At 46.1% G+C, this 14,140-nt stretch overlaps 1 protein-coding gene across 2 annotated transcripts; it reads left to right on the top strand.

Annotated features, from left to right (window-relative positions):
• The first annotated feature begins 393 nt into the window (after positions 1-393).
• Positions 394-12,918, top strand: MYOT (myotilin). 2 transcript variants are annotated; one of them, XM_017827873.1, is made up of 10 exons: positions 394-493; positions 2,266-2,868; positions 4,634-4,784; positions 7,174-7,275; positions 9,258-9,307; positions 9,896-10,028; positions 10,498-10,705; positions 11,164-11,329; positions 11,803-11,936; positions 12,325-12,918. In XM_017827873.1, the coding sequence occupies exons 2-10, from the start codon at positions 2,432-2,434 to the stop codon at positions 12,495-12,497; spliced, it is 1,554 nt and encodes a 517-aa protein (XP_017683362.1). In that variant the 5' UTR covers positions 394-493; positions 2,266-2,431; the 3' UTR covers positions 12,498-12,918. The 2 variants fall into 2 exon arrangements, with proteins under 2 accessions (XP_017683362.1, XP_017683363.1); XM_017827874.1 differs by lacking the exon at positions 2,266-2,868 and having other exon boundaries at positions 436-493.
• The last annotated feature ends 1,222 nt before the right edge of the window (positions 12,919-14,140 follow it).

Below are 14,140 nucleotides of genomic sequence, written 5' to 3'. Positions count from 1 at the left end.
CGGGAGCGGCCGCGCTGAGCTCCGGCCGCGTCCCCTCGGGGCGGGACGGGACGGGGAGAGCCGGGGCCGGCGGCTCCTGCCCCCCGCCACCCCCAGAGCTCCCGGGGGAGTCCCCAGACCCGCAGCGGGGTCCGGGAGCGGGGCCAGACCGGGGGCAGGAGCGAGGTCCGGCCGCCCCTTCCATCAGCGCCCGGACCAGCCCCTGCGAGCGCCGGGCGGTCCCACCGCTGCCCCCGGCGGGGGATTCGCTGCCCGCGGGCACCTGCCCAAAATCCCCGGCTCCGGCCCTGGGACGAGTGTCCGGGCAGTGGAGACTCTTATTGTGACACGGCGGGGGCCGGGGACACGCGGGTCCCGCGGTGTCACCGCTGGCTGCACATTAAAGCCTCCCCGTCACGCCGCGCACAGGGCGGCTATGACAGCCCGGCCCGGGGAATGACCGGCCCTGCCCCAAATACCGCTTAAAGCCCAGGTGACAACTTCTAGGCTGTAGGTAAGGTGCTTGTTTGGGTTTTTGGTTTTGGTTTTTTGTTTTTGTTTTTTTTTTTTTCCACGTCACTTTTCGCTTCGAGGCTGGTTAGGGAGGTGGCATGAGGGACTGCAAGGAAATGCTGAGGTGGAAAGGTGCCTTTAAGGTGAGGTGCTGTCAAAGGTAACAGAGGAACAGTGGAAACAGAGGAAAAAAAAGCCCTTTGTTTTTTGTTTGGTTTTTTTTTTTCCTTTTTTTTTTTTTTTTAAGCAAGCTGTCCCTATTGTTACTTACTGCTATCATCTCGTAAGGTCAAAAGTCTCTTCGGATTTTTTTTTTTTTTTCCCTCCCGAATCAAGGTGGAATGATTTGAGGAAAACGGTAACTTACCCCTCGCTGTGAGAAGTGACGCTGTGGGTCGGAGCTTGCTGTGCTCTAGAAAACAAAGTAAACGCTGGTTTCTGTGCGCAGCCTGTGGGTAAAAGGAGAGTAAAAATCTGTACACAGGTAGTCATATAAAAAATGGGATAAGACTCAACAAGTTTTCTGCATCGGTGAATGAGAACATAGTGTGGACATGCTCCAAAAATTTGAGCCAGCTTCAAATTCCAAGAGCATGACAAGGGGAAAGTTAGGGAATTTTTACTATAAAGCCTCTGTTTACATACAGTTAATGTAGAACTATTATTGATGATCACCTTTAGGAAATGAAAGCCTTGAATTTTTGAAATGAAAGTGATGTCTTCAGTTATGTCCCCCCATGGGGATTTATGACCTCCTGGAGCCCTTCTTTGGGCTCTCCAAGGAGAGGAATACAATATACTGGGTATATATAGCAGCAAAACAGCTGATCTTGGTGGGGCAAGATTACAATTTTTTCCAGCACATGTAACTGGGTGGATTTATATTCTCTTTTTTTTTTTTTTATTAGTAGCTTTATGTTTATTTTGGGGGATTTTTTTTTTTATCCTGGAGCTGAAATTGTTTGTTCGTTTTAACAAGCTTGCTCAGCTCAGTCTAATGAAACCTTCCTGGGTGTTTAGTTGATGGAAAGCCCAGGTTTAGATATCAAGCACCTGCAAAATAAATGCACCCCTTATCCTGCAGCTAATTGTCAGAATGACAGTAGTAGGCTGAACAGCAAGTCTTGGGAAATCACTTCAAATGGAAAAGCACAGTCCTTGGCATTCCAATCCCAAATCTCAGTTGGATATGAAAAGCTCTGAATTCAAAACCCATTAAAGAAGAAATCAGGACACTTGGTTTCAAAGGTTTAGTTTTAGGATTAAAAGCAAGTGGAACCTGTTTCATGCTTCCCTATGGTATAAGGAATTTCTCAGCACAAATAGCCAATTCTCTGAGGAGAAAGAATTTAGTATTTTGACAGGGCATGAAGTAGAAGGATACAGGGCTCTTTAGCTGAAATTATATGTGGCAAATTACCTTGCTTAGCAGTAGTATCCACAGTTATCTGCAGATTTATGCAGGTGGCAAGGGGTCTTGATAAAACAATTGCTATTTATTCAGAGTTTACTGGGCTCTGGCATATAAAAGCCACAGTGAACACTGTGCCTGAGGCAGACAGACTGCATGGCTTGTTATTGTAATCCAAAATGTTCAGACAGTTCAGGAATAGTTCTAATAAATCCTGAATATCTTTATTCTAAGCTCAAGCTTTAATTGTCAGTTGCCTGAACCTCCTATTCTTTGGATTGCTAATGACTGCTCACGACACAGCATTTTTGTGATTCAGCTTGTGATGTACAATTTATTTTATCTGTATTGTCTTCCTTAAGGGAAAATCCACACCAGGAAAGCCTCTATTCTGCAAGGCAAGGGTTCCATTCTATCCAGGAGCCCAGCCAAGACAACTTTTGTGGCCTACCACCTAGTTTTTACCAGCCACCCATCCAAAGCCAGTTATCACCAACAAAAACCCAGGACAGCCGCGAAACCTCTCCTATGAGTGTCCCCAACCTCCCATCCGTTTCCTCCATGTGCCAACCAACCATGTTTAACTACGAACGTCCAAAACACTTTATCCAGTCTAAGAATGTGTGTCAAGGGCAGCAGCAGCCTCCAGGACCCGCAGCCTCCGCGGAGTCGAGCAGAGAGATCAAACAGTCCTCCATCCTCATTCAGCCTCGCAACCCGAGCGGGCAGAAATTCTCCTCCTCGTCATCGCTGAGCTCTTCAATCACGCTCTCCTCGCCTTCCTGTAGTGCCCCCAAGGAATCCACATATCCCATCACTCCTGCATCTGCACAGTCTCCTGCTAGCTCATCATCTGGGCAGAGGCTTATACCCATGCCTAACCAATCCCCCGCAGCATTCCTGTGCTCAGTGCTCCCCTCGCAGCCCGACTATAACAGCCAAACTCCTTCTCCCATGGAACCTCAGTAAGTATACACAGCCTTCTAACCTCCCCCTGCTTCCCTCTGGCCTGGCCTCTCCCGTGCACTGACCATCCCAAATCCAACCACCCCATGAAACACCAGCTGGGGCCAAAGCCAACGGCACAGCTCCCACTGACTTGTCGTGTTCAGGGCAGGACTCTGCAGGACTCGGGTTAGGAGGCTGAGCTTTCCCCCTGGTGACTGTGTGGGAGAGATGGGTGTCCATCAGGAATTAAACTGCACAGCTGTGTGGGTTTTCTGGAGTCAGTTTGATTAGTTTAGTTTGATTTGAAAGAAATCTCTTAATTGGGGTTATTCAGAGTAGAAGATTGATACCCATCTCAAATTAACTTCCTCAACGAGCATGGCTTATGAATGGGGAGATGGGGAAAGGCAGTAGTACTTCCCACATATAAACAACTTGGAGAATTGTCTAGTAAGTCTCAGCAGTGTTTTCAGGTTCCACATCATGGTGAGACTCTACACTCACCTACAACACCCTTTCCATTAATCATATGTGCAAACAGAAAGGCAGCCACTTGAAAATATTACCCCTTTAGACCAAAGACTAAATTCTTTCCTGAATATGTATTATATCATTTTGCCTTTGGGCTGCAATCCAAATATCTCCCAAGGTCAGTGAGATCTCAAAGGGAGCTGGGCCTTGCCTTCTCACCAACTTGTATTCCTGCCAATGTTAGCTGGAGGTCCTGGGGAAAGTCAGGGCAGAATATGCACAAACACTCAACTGGAAATATTAGAAAGGTGATAGGGGCAGGGGTCCTGCTGGCCTGGATATAAATCAAGGTTTAAGTGTCAGCTTGCATTCAGGTAACCTGAATGTTTCTGGGGGATTTCTGAATCACAGCACTGTGGGAAGAGGGAAGGTAAGACAGACTGGGTGAGCTGGGGCTCTCAGGAGTGTTTGCTAAACTCCTGCAAGAGTGTGGGGCATTAGAAACACATGTGGAGTGACTGCTGGAGTTTGTGTGCATAGTGTGGGGTTGTTTGTTTCCATAGCAAAGGGTGTGGGTGCCTCACTATGCTTTTCAGATAAGCTGCTCTTAAATGCAACACCCAGAGAGTTGAGGAATTATTTTCCCAATCACGCTACTAATGGGCAAACAGGGACATGAGACATATTAATCTGTTGGCAAATTATTAAAGTTCTTAAGTTATAACTTAAGCAAGTTATTAAGTCCGAGCTGTGCTGGGAGTATTCCAGAATTATAACCCTTCTACCCTGCTCTAATGAGCAGAATTCCCAAGTGACAGGGGGAAGAGGATTTTCAGTAGAAACAATTTCTGAACCCAAGTGCAGCACACGAGGGCTGCACATCACAAACAGGGTTATAGATCCTGTCAGCACAGAGTGCTGTGACCTCCAGCAGACCTTTGCAACCCCTTTTGATGGATGCTCCTCTTTTCCCAGAATATTTCAGAATCAAATGTACTATCAAACTCCAGGAGTTGATCATGTCTGTTGGCTATGGATTACAGGACCAGGATACGGGAGGGGCACAACACAGGGATGCTGAACAGTGAGTGTTGTGGGAGGACACTCAATGACTTGGCTATGCCATGATGCTTCCCCTCAAGTTTTTGATACCCAGCCTGGCCCATTCATCTCCCAGATGCTTTATGGGTTCATTTGAACCACAGTTTTTAAGAGGCAGGTTCACATTTTTGTGTGCATTCAGTGAAGCTGCAGCAAACAGCCCAGCAGGCCCACGGGAGTTAACTTTGTTTTCTCTTCCTGCACGAGCAGTTACTCCCAGCCAATGTATAACAAACAAGCCAGCATCAACTCTATGCAGAAGACATCAGACCAAGAAATTAGAGGAACAAAAGAGGCCCTCATTCAGGACTTGGAAAAGAAACTCCGATGCAAAGACAACCTTCTCCAGAATGGCAACCAGGTAAGGGAAACCTGCTGGTTAAAGAGACATTTGATGGGATTCTCAGTAGTGCAAGCAGAGATGAGTTCTAGTACCCCAGAGGCTGGAGCCTCCAAACTGAGCTAAAAGCAAAACGAAATGCAGGAGCAACACTGCCCAAACACCTCTACTCAGAACCTCAGCAGATCCCACGAGAGTTCTTTGAGCCATTTACAAACAGAATATTCTTTCAGTGTCATGTGGCTGAACTTTTCCATTAGAAAAGTTAAAAAAAACATCTCTTCCAACAGCAACTCCATTTCTAATCATGGGTCAGGGGTGGAGAAAAAGGTGTGGTTTAGAAAGACTTACATTCAACCTCTTCATTTCCCAGCACCTTTTCACAGTTATTTTTGGTATTAGAATGCAAATAGCTGCTCTGGTGGGCCAGGCTCAGCTCAGGACCGAGAAGGCCCTTCCCAGTAGAGGAGCAGCACATGGGCAGTGCATGATGGAAGCCTGAATGTGTGGCAAGAGAGATGGTTGCTGTGTGTCTGTGGGCATTTATTGTAGCAGCTGAATGTCTGCATCTCCCCTGACTTCAGTAAGGGATGTGTTGACTTCTGAAAGCCATTTGATACAGCAACGTGGCTTTGAGCTGCTATTGCCTTTCCCTCTTATCCTGCAACCAAATTAAGTCCAGGCTCAACAGAAAGATGTGTGTTTAGAGCTGTGGCACAAATTTAAACTCTCTGTTGGGGATCCTGCTCAACATCATATCCACACACAACTAGAAACCCAAGGAGAATCCCTCAGTTCTGCAGATATGATTACACCCTGGTTTTCAACACTGGGGTTAACAAACCACTCAAAATCATTAGAACTTGGTGAAATATTGGAATATTTGAAAGCTCATTCTAGAGATTACCACCACATATGGTAAACTTCTTTGATTTCTTTTTATATGAACAGCAACAAATGAAAGAAATTACATGAGCTTTTATCATAAAGTCTGTCTCCTATAAGAAGGCCTCAGCCTCAGTACTTAATTATTTATTCTGCAGAGGGGCAAAATGCAATCCTCTTTACCAAGGAAACCAAATCTGGGAGAAAAATTTGCTTACCAGTAGGGAAGCCCATTGCAGCAAGCTAGAGTGAGCAAGTCTGTAATGTGGGAACCTTCCTGCAGCTGGAGGCAGACTGGTAAAAGCCCAGTGTTTATAGGTTCCATCTTCTTTCCCCTGCAGCAGAAAGGAGTTTTTTCATTATCATCAGTGAGAACACATTTGTGTGTAATTTTGAATACTGAAGGGGAAAACAAATAGGTCAAATCTGACTTAATGTGTCCCTAACAGGAATGTCCTATCTGCTGGGAGAAGGCTTGTTGTAGCAAGTCAGCTTTTCTTCCCATAGGAAGCCAGGCTAAAAATAAGGCTTATGCAATCACCACTCTGTGTCCTCCTCCCCTTGTCCTCCAGCAGCATCTGACCCCACTGGCCAATCTCAGCCACACTTGATACGGACGTAAGGACTCAGGGTTATTAAGCCCTCACAGGTTTGGCTAAAGGTCTCGTGCTCTCTTCTAAAGAAAAGTCCCACAAGCCTCCCCAGCCTTTACCTACCCAGCAGACACACACACACACACACACACGTCTTGTTCACAGCAGAAATTCAGCCCGAGTTTGTCCGCACGTCACAAAATCCAAACTCAAACTTTGTGGGCAGAGAAGTGTCAGGTGTTCTGGTGCTCAAGGGAGTAACAAACTCTTCTAAAGTAACCCAGCTGACAGAGCTTGAATTTAACTCTGCTCATTTTTATCACTGTGTACCGCATCTATTTTGCAGGAACTTTCTGTTTCGTGCCTGAAATGTGTCCTTGCCTCCCCTACACTCAGCACGCAGCATTTCAACCAGTGGATGCTGCACTGGCATAAAGTTCCCTCGTGCTTTCAGGGGTAGTGCTGCTCCCCTCTGGCTGTGTCTGCTTCTGGTGTGGCTCTTGCTTTTTTGGGAGCAGGGGATGCCAAGCATCCATCATGCCTGTAGCTCCACAGCTGAATGACTTGGGAAGTTTTCCCAGTGCTAACAGAGAGGTACCCTGGGACTTAGTCTGGCTTCTGAGGATGATGCCATCAGTTACCCATAAATAATCCCAGCAGAGAAAGAGGAGGAGTGGAAGGCCACAGATGGCATTAGAGAGGCTTTGATGAACAGGCAGTTTAATCTTTTCTGCATTTCAGTGCTGTATATATTGAGCTGACTTCAGTGGGCATCACAGACCGCAAACCCTCCGGGCCAGACGTGGGGCTTCTGTTCAGCTGCTGCTTTCATTGACAGCACCCTGAATTCGTGGCATATTAATGTGCCCTTACAAGCTGATCTGAAATAGTAAATGGACTTCTGACTAGAATTCCTCTCCACTCTGCTTTAGAGATTAACTTATGAAGAGAGAATGGCTCGCAGGCTGCTCGGACCAGTGAATGCTGCCTCTGTGCTGGAAACACAGAGTGAGGACAACATGCAGAATGCACAGGTAAATGGGGACCTGTCTCTAGAACGAGGATTTCCTGGTGATTGTGCTGTGACCTGCTCCTACCTGAATGGGGCAGAGATGGGGGTTGTTTGGTACCAGTGCGGGGAGGGGGTGGCTCTCCCTGGCAGAGCTCTGTACAGGAGAGATTTGGGGCTCTGGGGGGTGGTAGGAGAGGGGGGGAGAATTTAAGCACCATTCCCTTGCTGGGCCTGATCTGTAGGAATGAATTCTCCAGGGAGGAATTACAACAGCTGCTGCACAGCCTGGGACACCCTGGCTGTGACAGGCAGGGAGCAGCACGGGGAGGGATCCAGGTACCCAGTGCAGGCTTGGCCAGGAGAGCAACATTACACCTGTCACTGACAATGTCAGATAAGTGGCATTGGCTACAAGAGGTCAGGGCCTTGGGGTGGGATCAGATGGGCTTTAGCCCTTCTGGGGGTCTGCAGTCATTGAGAGAAAGCAAAGCAGTTATTTTAGCAGCCCACATGCTGCTAGACAAGAATCTATTACTGATGGCATTTTCAAAAGAGTTTCAGTTGGAGACTTGCATCAATTGCTGGTTATTCAGGCCGGTTAGAAGCTCTCTTTGGCACTTCTGTGCTCAAAGTTAGTGGAAATGTCCATGGTATGGCACTGGGTACCTGTGCAGCCAAAGAAAACATCCCTCCTGCTGCTGCAGCAAAGAGCCAGGAGCAGGCAAACACCTGCCAAAGTGCAGTTAGCAAAACTCCTCCATGTAAGAGACACTTAAGATCACAGCAAGGGAGGAATACACAATTTGAGCTATTTCTCCCCAACCTGGCAACAGCAGGCAAGATGGGAAAATTATGAATGTCAGACAGCAAGGGAAGCCTTATCCTTTGCAGAGAACAAGGAAGCATTCAGTCAAAATAGGATGACTGACAACTTTTCGGCATGGGTGAAATGCTGCTTTAAAGAAGAATATTGGAAGCAGAGATTGGCTCATGTTTGGGATATCTTATTCCCATTATTCAGTCTTATTTTTAAATTGATTCATTCAGCCTGCTGATTCCTCAGGAGCTACACAGTCAGTTCATGTAACAGATCATTAGAATCATCAGCAACTTCATCACTACAGCATCATTTCACAAGACAAGTAGTAACTGTACAAAGTGAGCAGATCCAGGCAACTGCCTTTGGACTCAACACTGAACTCAGTCCAGCAAAACCCTCGTCCATGTAACACTTCCCCTGAACTGAAGGCTGCTTTGTGCTTGAACTTTAAACCCAGGCTTAAACGTTCCTCAGGACTGGGCTGCAGAGCACAGAACCAAGCACTGGAATGGCTCAATGCAAACACTCCAGAAATTTCCATGCAGTGTTTGCTCTCTCTGACTCCATTGCTAAAACGAGTCGCTGGCAGCAAACTCTGCTGCATTTTCCAAACATCCAGGCTCCTAACAGGAATCAATCCTGGGTACTTTGGCAGATTTAGTCATGTGATTGTGGAGTTGTCAGCAAGCTTAGTTGGTGCTGTGATCTAGAAAGAAAAGTATTTTCCAGCTCAGCAAGTGTCCATGGCTGTTGGTACCATATTTAAGTGGGCACAATACAACGCTCCTGCCAGCGACTCCACTTCTATTCCTGCTATGGGGAAGGACACTCTGTACTTAGCTCTCATTTTAGACACTGCCAGTAGTACTGCTCCTCTCTAACAAGGGTTATTGGCTGGCCCAGAGCCTCGTGTGCCAAACCAGACTGCACCTCTCACCTGTGCAGTGATGAGAAGTTCTGCCCTTCTATTCATGGCACTTGTCACTGTCGTGGCAAAGCCTACGCTGAACACAGAGGGTGTCAGGTCCTGATGCCACTTCCTTCACCTCTTGTCCCAGTGACTTCTGAAGTACAGTCAGTTTGCTTTTAAGCAGCAGTCAGTATAAAAACTTAAAATGGCTTCTTGTTCAGTTTATAGATAAATCTTTGTAAGTGAACTCACCTCTCCTCTTTCTCTTTCCAAGCACCAGAATGCAGAAAACGTCAGGCTGCAGGTTCCTACAACACATGTAAGGTAAAGCATGAACTTTATGCTATTCTTCAAGACTTTATTTCAAATGTTTCTAGGCAGTGTTAGTTTAACTTCACTACTTATCCCTTTTTCTAAAGTAGTAATTACCAAACTTTCTCACTTCCTTTCAACTAAAATGCTGCTGTTTGTGGATGGTTGATGATACCTATGATCTTAATCCAGTGAATTCTAAGCATAGCACTGGAGGTTTAAAAACTCCATGCACCTTGGGAAAATACTCTTTGTATTCTAGAGGGCTAATTTCTACTCAGAGCAAGGGCTGAGAATGCAAATGTTGAAACACAGCATGGCAGAACACAGCCTCCACAATTCTTGTCAATTCTTTTGGATATTAGGCCAAAGATGAAGGTTATGCCTCTGTGTTGAATTGAACAACTTGAGCAAGAGAAATGGTTGCTCAAAAGCCACACCTTGCAGCTGAAAAACCAACCAGAACTGTAGTTTTGGATTCCTGAATGTGTCGTGTTGGATTCCTGAATGTGTTGAGGGACTCCAGCTGCAATCAGAGCTTCAGTGTCATTTGTGCTACAGTAACTTTTACACAATTACCTGTTTCTGTCCCCTTTTTAGGAGCAGACCATCCTCAAGAGGAGATGAACGTGGACATGACTCAATCCAGGAGAAGTTTTTCCAGCCCCGTTTCACACAAGTGCCTGAGGACGTGGTTATTGAGGAGGGGCGGTTCTGCAGGCTCGACTTCAAAGTAACACCAACTTCTCCCTTCCCATTCCATTCCCTCTTGGGGTTTGGGGCGTGGAGAGAGGTCTCTGAGCCCAGAGCACTAATGGCAGGTGGTGCAGGGTCTCCCTGTTTGATGTAAACCAAGAAATAGGAGATGGCCAAATGTTTCAGCATTTTCCCTTGGCAAATGTAAATGGAATTAGCTGCATAAGAATACGGTGAAAGCTAAATATTGGTAAATGTGGATCACCACAGATCTCCCTGGGAAGAATGAATATTAATGCTCTGCTGAAAAATAGGCATTTTGGCAGGGAACCTTGTGCTTTGCACTGGGATTCCACTACTTCAGTGGACACATCCAGTGAAGTCTGTCTAGGACCAGCCTGCCTTTAATGAGTCTTCCCTGAAGCAACTGTGCCCTTGCTGGAACAGACAAGGTTTTTATTATCTTAAAGCTGTTCAACTCTTCACTGCTTTCCTCTCCCTCACAGGTGAGTGGGCTGCCCACTCCAGATGTGATGTGGTACCAGAATGGAAGGATGGTTCATCAGGATCAGTTCCATAAAATGATAGTGTCAGAAAAGGGATTCCACTCGTTCATTTTTGAAGCAGTCAAATCATCTGATGCAGGGGCGTACGAATGTGTGGCTGTGAACCGTGCAGGAGAAGCATCTTTCACAGTGAAAGTGGAAGTAATTGGTAAGACTGAGAGCACTGATAATTACTTGGCAATGCTTTCCTCTCTGCATTTGGGACACTAAACAATTAAGAAGCAGAGGGAGCCCTCCAGACATTCAGGCTCAAACAATAACAAACACCTTATCTTTTCTAAGGCTATTTTAATAAATGTATCTGAGATGCCACATTTCTTCAAAGCACTTATAGCAGGATATTTCGACATAGTGGGATGTCCAGAATTTAATTTAATTAATGTCATTAATCTCTGAGGGTTGATAACATATATTAATTGACTCTCCTTCTAAAGTGGATTGTGTTTATTACACCCTTATGCTCCTGGGAATTGCCTGCAGGCTGAGGAGATGCAGTAAGGAACACATGTCCTGCTGAATTTAGCATTCTGAAATCTTAAAGCCTGAGTGTGATATGAGCATTCCACGCTTCCAGTAACTCCTCCTTATCTTTCCTCTTTCATTTAGCAAAAGAACATCACATGCCTCCAACTTTCATCTTCAAGCCACAGAGCAAAAAGGTTTTCGAAGGAGACACAGCCCGGCTGGAATGCCAGATCTCTGCCATCCCAACCCCTCGGATTTACTGGAAAAGAAACAACGAAATGGTACAATATAATACAGACCGAATAAGGTACCCCGCTGATGAGTTGGCCGTTGGTGTGTTAGAAAACAATAACCGGTATCTGTTAATTCAAATTTAAAATGGGCTGGTTTCTAAAAGCAGCAGGCTGGAAAGCTGGGCCTGCCCCTCGTGTGCACGGCACCAAGGGCACAGATCACTGTGCCGGACAGGAGCAACCCTGAGAGCCTTGTTCTGAGGGCACAGAAGTGCCCAGATGCCCCTGTGGAGAAGCACAGCTTTAGGACTGAAACAGGGAGTGTTTCCTCGTGCTCTGAGGCTGTGGGGCTACACGACACCTGAGCTGTGTCACGATGTGAATCACTGGTGGCTCGTAACACAAACGCAGTGTTTGTGTCTGCACAGTTTGCAGTGCCCTGCAAGAATTGTTCTGGGGCTTCCTCAGCGTGTAAGCTGACTCTGATTTCAACATCTCCCCTCCTTCCCCCTCAAAGCACTGACACACGAACACCTTCATTTTTCAGCTTGCTCCATGACAACACCGGGAGGATTTGCCTCCTGATCCACAATGCAAACAAGAAGGACGCTGGCTGGTACACTGTGTCTGCTGTCAACGGGGCAGGAGTGGCCACGTGCCACGCCAGGCTAGAGGTTGCAAGTAAGTACCAGGTCACAGTGCCACAAAAAAGTGCATTTGTATTCAGAACAGGCCCTCAAGATTAACCTCAAGAAGCTCAGACCGCTGGGAGGATTCCTTTCCAAGGATACTGAACAGGACAAAAGTAACTATCCTGTGAAAATCTCTTTTGTTTAGTACCAGGACACTGTGTTGTGTCCTTTGCCCTGTTTGAAGACTATAATTTGATTGGCACCAGGAAGGAGGGTGAATTTAAGTCTCTGCTGTCTGAGATATGGGCTTATCTGTTAAATTCCTCCCGGGGGTTTGCTGGTTTATACAGCAAATTAAAAGCAATTGGGTTGCTCTATTGCGGGTCTTGCTACAGTCTGGGAAGACATTGAAAGAGGCTTTTTTTATTCTATTCCAGCACATGCAAATAAGCCACTTCCAGCCCCAAAGCAGTTACGGGTTCGACCAACTTTTAGCAAGTATTTGGCACTTAATGGAAGAGGACTGGATGTGAAACAAGCTTTCTCACCAGAAGGAGAGTTTCAGCGTTTGGCTGAGCAGTCTGGACTGTATGAAAGTGATGAACTTTAACTGGAAATGAAGAGGAAAACTCACACCTATAAGAGACAGTTACAACATAGATGCAGTTAATTGGTGATTGCTCTAATTAGCAAAATACCTATCTACATATTTTTACTTTGACTCTTGCACACTCAGCTGTTCCCATTTTACCCTGTTAGATTTTATTTATATGGTTTGGTGACTATAACCATTAACTGAGTATTGCATTTGAACTATAAAGCCTAAGAAAACAGGTTAGTTTTTGCAAGTGTGGGTGGGTTTAGTTCCACCTGTGCTTGGTTACATGCTAAGGTAGATTGGTTTGTACTGCTTCTCTAATATCACTTGTGATAATATCAGAAGTCTGTACTGTCTGAATACTAAAACCAAATAGACTAGAGTGTTTTTATGAGAATAAATTAGAGGCAAATAAAATTTTAAATAACCAACATCAGCTGTGACTCTTCCTTGGTCTGTTAAAAGCAGCTTTCGGGTGTCTGGCATCAGCTGCAGCCTGGGAAAGATGGATTCTTACTCTCCTAAACCTTCCACTGGTCCCCTCCTCTGTCTGCTCCCACTGTCATTTGTCATCTGACATCTATAACCTGTTTAGTATAGACTAAATGCTGACACCTCCTTAACACTAAAACATGTCAGTAAGGCAACAGCAATATTTCTTCTCCTTGCACACTTGACCCAAAAGCTGTCCTATATAATATAAATCATTAAGGATACCACATTTCCCCTCCTTTAATCAAGGAGTGGTTGTGACTTGTCTCACTGTTGAGACTCAACAAGCTGTTGATTTGAATCATCCAAGTGGTTTGGGTGCTGCTATTCACAACCTCCTTGTTCAAAACAATACTAAACACCATGAAACCTGATTTTGCCAAACTCCAGCCAAACAAAACTGAAGATTTTTCAACTGTACTTGCTGTAAGAGGGTTGAACTAGCCTGAACTCCTCATAGAGGTGCACTGTGCTCGCTAGCAAACCCCATGGGCATCTTCCACAGTGGAAAAAATGAGGCCTCAGCTTTGCCCTGCACTACTGTACCATTAAATAAACCCCCAAATCTGAACTGACTATTAAAAGGCCAGCAAAATCCTGCAGCCACACTTCTCCTCTGGGCTGCCCAAGTGATGAAACACTCCAAGACAACTCCCCTGATGCCCTTTTGCAGATTGGAGCTGATCAGGTGCAAACCAGTACCCAGTTTGTCCATGGGCTCCTTTAGAAGGTTGGAAGGTTCACATCCTTTTCCTGACAGACCTCTCTCTGTACACACAAGTCATAAATAACTGAGGTGACTTCAACCCTTTACCAGCAATGTGTGTGTCAGCTGCACCTTCACTCCTTACTCCACTTGTCACCCGCCCAAAAGCGTCGCTTGGGTCGAGATGGCCCTGACTGCCCTTCCCAGCACAACTGAGTGACAGCTGAGATGGCAGAGCAAGGTTGGAAGCTGTTGTCATCCTCTAATTCCAGCCTGTGAGCAGCCCCTCTTTGCCCCTTCCCTCCAGTGAGGTTCAGCAGGGTGAGCACAGACATGAGTGACCTGAGCAAAGTCCCACCTCTGGGGTGATATCACAGCACGATGTGAACCCTCCCAGACAGCAACAGCCACAGTTACTAGGAGAGTTTGCTGTTGGGAGCAGCCCAGAATCACCAGC

This window comes from Lepidothrix coronata, unplaced genomic scaffold, assembly GCF_001604755.1.
Source record: "Lepidothrix coronata isolate B3197 unplaced genomic scaffold, Lepidothrix_coronata-1.0 Scaffold144, whole genome shotgun sequence".
NCBI classification, from domain to species: Eukaryota; Metazoa; Chordata; class Aves; order Passeriformes; family Pipridae; genus Lepidothrix; species Lepidothrix coronata.
This window is presented reverse-complemented; position numbering and strand designations above follow the sequence as displayed.

Bases quoted from the DNA above. Each gene is read 5' to 3' on its own strand.
- MYOT (XM_017827873.1), top strand. From the start codon at position 2,432: ATGAGTGTCCCCAACCTCCCATCCGTTTCCTCCATGTGCCAACCAACC. The intron at 4,785-7,173 runs GTAAGGGAAACC...ACTCTGCTTTAG, and splicing joins TTCTCCAGAATGGCAACCAG to AGATTAACTTATGAAGAGAG. The intron at 11,937-12,324 runs GTAAGTACCAGG...ATTCTATTCCAG, and splicing joins CGCCAGGCTAGAGGTTGCAA to CACATGCAAATAAGCCACTT.